Consider the following 1689-nt stretch of genomic DNA (forward strand, 5'->3'; position numbering starts at 1 on the left):
TATAGTATCAAGTTGTCATAGTTTTCCTGTTAGTGACAGAAGGAGGGAAATGGCACAGTACTGTATTTTATACTGGATCTTAACTTACATTTTGCATCAATATCATGATGCAGTTTTTGTAATGGATTTTATGCACTTGGGTACGAATGTTGCATTATTTTTTTCATAATACTCACTCATCTATACACAGCGTAGTTTTTTAAACCCACGGTATTGATATGATACCTTTTACCAAGCACAGAAAAGCAGCACAGAAGCAGCAAAAACTTTTAAAACACGCTAACGCGATATTTGGACATCAGAAGATTGTCCCTTGGCGCACACCTTACATAACCCATCAATGCCTTGAAAACTTAACAGGAACAGCTGGAGATCTCGGGTAGATAAACGGCTGTTTGTTGCTTTATGTTAGTCCTTCGCTTAACTGTAGACAGGTATGTACATGAAGTTTGCTCTTTTAGATATTTAAGATCGTGGTATGTAGCAGAACATGCCTGTGGCCATGCTATTTTGAGCTAATGGTAGCAGCAAAATGCTAACCGGTGCTAAAACAAAGAGCTAGCATACGCTGTACTGGAACGTTTACAAGTATTTTCTTTGTTGTAATGGTAATAAAAGTATTATTAAAATGTCCGAAAACATGTGACGCGTTTATCTGACTGTTTGGTGGCTTAATAATGGTTTAGCTGCCGTAAAGCTGCTTCTACCTGAGGCCTTCAGCTGTCGGTTTGTTTACTGTGCTGCAGGTGTTCAGCTCTTTAATCAGCTTCGACTGTCCATTTCTCTGCACCTGTCAATATGGTCAACGTGCACAAAGGTGTCCTTGTTGAATGGTAAGGTTGTAACTTTGCCAAGAAATATTTGTAGTTAGCTTCACAGAAATCTGTTTTTAAGTAGCCGAAACTTTAACTTTCTCTTCCTGCAGTGATCCTGCCATGAAACAATTTCTCCTGTACCTGGATGAAACGATGGCCTTGGGAAAGAAATTCATCCTCAAGGATCTTGACGACACGCACGTGTTCATTCTTGCAGAGGTGGTTCAAACACTCCAGGAGAGAGTTGGAGAGTTGATGGACCAGAATTCATTCCCCATCACACAGAAATAAACGCAAACTGTCAGGAGAAGTGCTACTTTTTGGCCATGGACTGCTCATGATCTCTGGATAAATGTTTGCAGTGTTTTAACTGCAGACTACAGTGGATTACTGTGAAAATGCTCAAGGAGTTTAAATACATTTTAATAACAGGTTCCAGAATATGTTTTCTTTTTCTTTGCCTTCTTTAAATTGCAGATCAAAGCTACCGTGTTGGCAGCAGCATTTTTTCTCTCCCCCTTATTAATAATTGATATGAAAGGAGTAAATTGACAGCTGCTTGCTGTTTAACAGTGACTTTGAGTTTTGTTTTTTTTCCATATTTGGATTAAAGTTGGTCTAAAAATATTTAAAACTGTCTTCTGAAAAATTTGGGATGTTGTTTCTAATGTAAATCAAAATAATACAATTGTGTATTGAAGGTCATATAAGCCCTTTTAAAGCATTTTAAATTGAAAATAATTTGAGGGTAAATAGTCTCTTTTATGTTCTCCCTGTGTTTGCGTGGGTTCCCTCCGGGTACTCCGGCTTCCTCCCACCGTCCAAAGACATGCAGCTTGTGGGGATAGGTTAATTGGATAATCCAAATTGTCAC

The 1689-nt window shown here is 38.4% G+C and overlaps 1 protein-coding gene across 2 annotated transcripts; it reads left to right on the forward strand.

The window, feature by feature from the left end:
- The first annotated feature begins 286 nt into the window (after positions 1-286).
- On the forward strand, positions 287-1556 carry gtf2h5 (general transcription factor IIH, polypeptide 5). Of its 2 annotated transcripts, none has more exons than XM_005734490.2 (3): positions 287-434; positions 747-833; positions 926-1556. In XM_005734490.2, the coding sequence occupies exons 2-3, from the start codon at positions 799-801 to the stop codon at positions 1104-1106; spliced, it is 216 nt and encodes a 71-aa protein (XP_005734547.1). In that variant the 5' UTR covers positions 287-434; positions 747-798; the 3' UTR covers positions 1107-1556. The 2 variants fall into 2 exon arrangements, with proteins under 2 accessions (XP_005734547.1, XP_005734548.1); XM_005734491.2 differs by having other exon boundaries at positions 293-379.
- Positions 1557-1689: the final 133 nt, after the last annotated feature.

The sequence above is a fragment of the Pundamilia nyererei genome, unplaced genomic scaffold, assembly GCF_000239375.1.
Source record: "Pundamilia nyererei isolate P.nyererei 1_Seehausen unplaced genomic scaffold, PunNye1.0 scaffold00058, whole genome shotgun sequence".
Taxonomy (NCBI): Eukaryota; Metazoa; Chordata; class Actinopteri; order Cichliformes; family Cichlidae; genus Pundamilia; species Pundamilia nyererei.

Excerpts from the sequence above, each read along its gene's own strand:
- gtf2h5 (XM_005734490.2), top strand. The coding sequence starts at position 799 with ATGGTCAACGTGCACAAAGGTGTCCTTGTTGAATG. Across the intron at positions 834-925 it reads AAAGGTGTCCTTGTTGAATG|TGATCCTGCCATGAAACAAT; the intron begins GTAAGGTTGTAA and ends CTCTTCCTGCAG.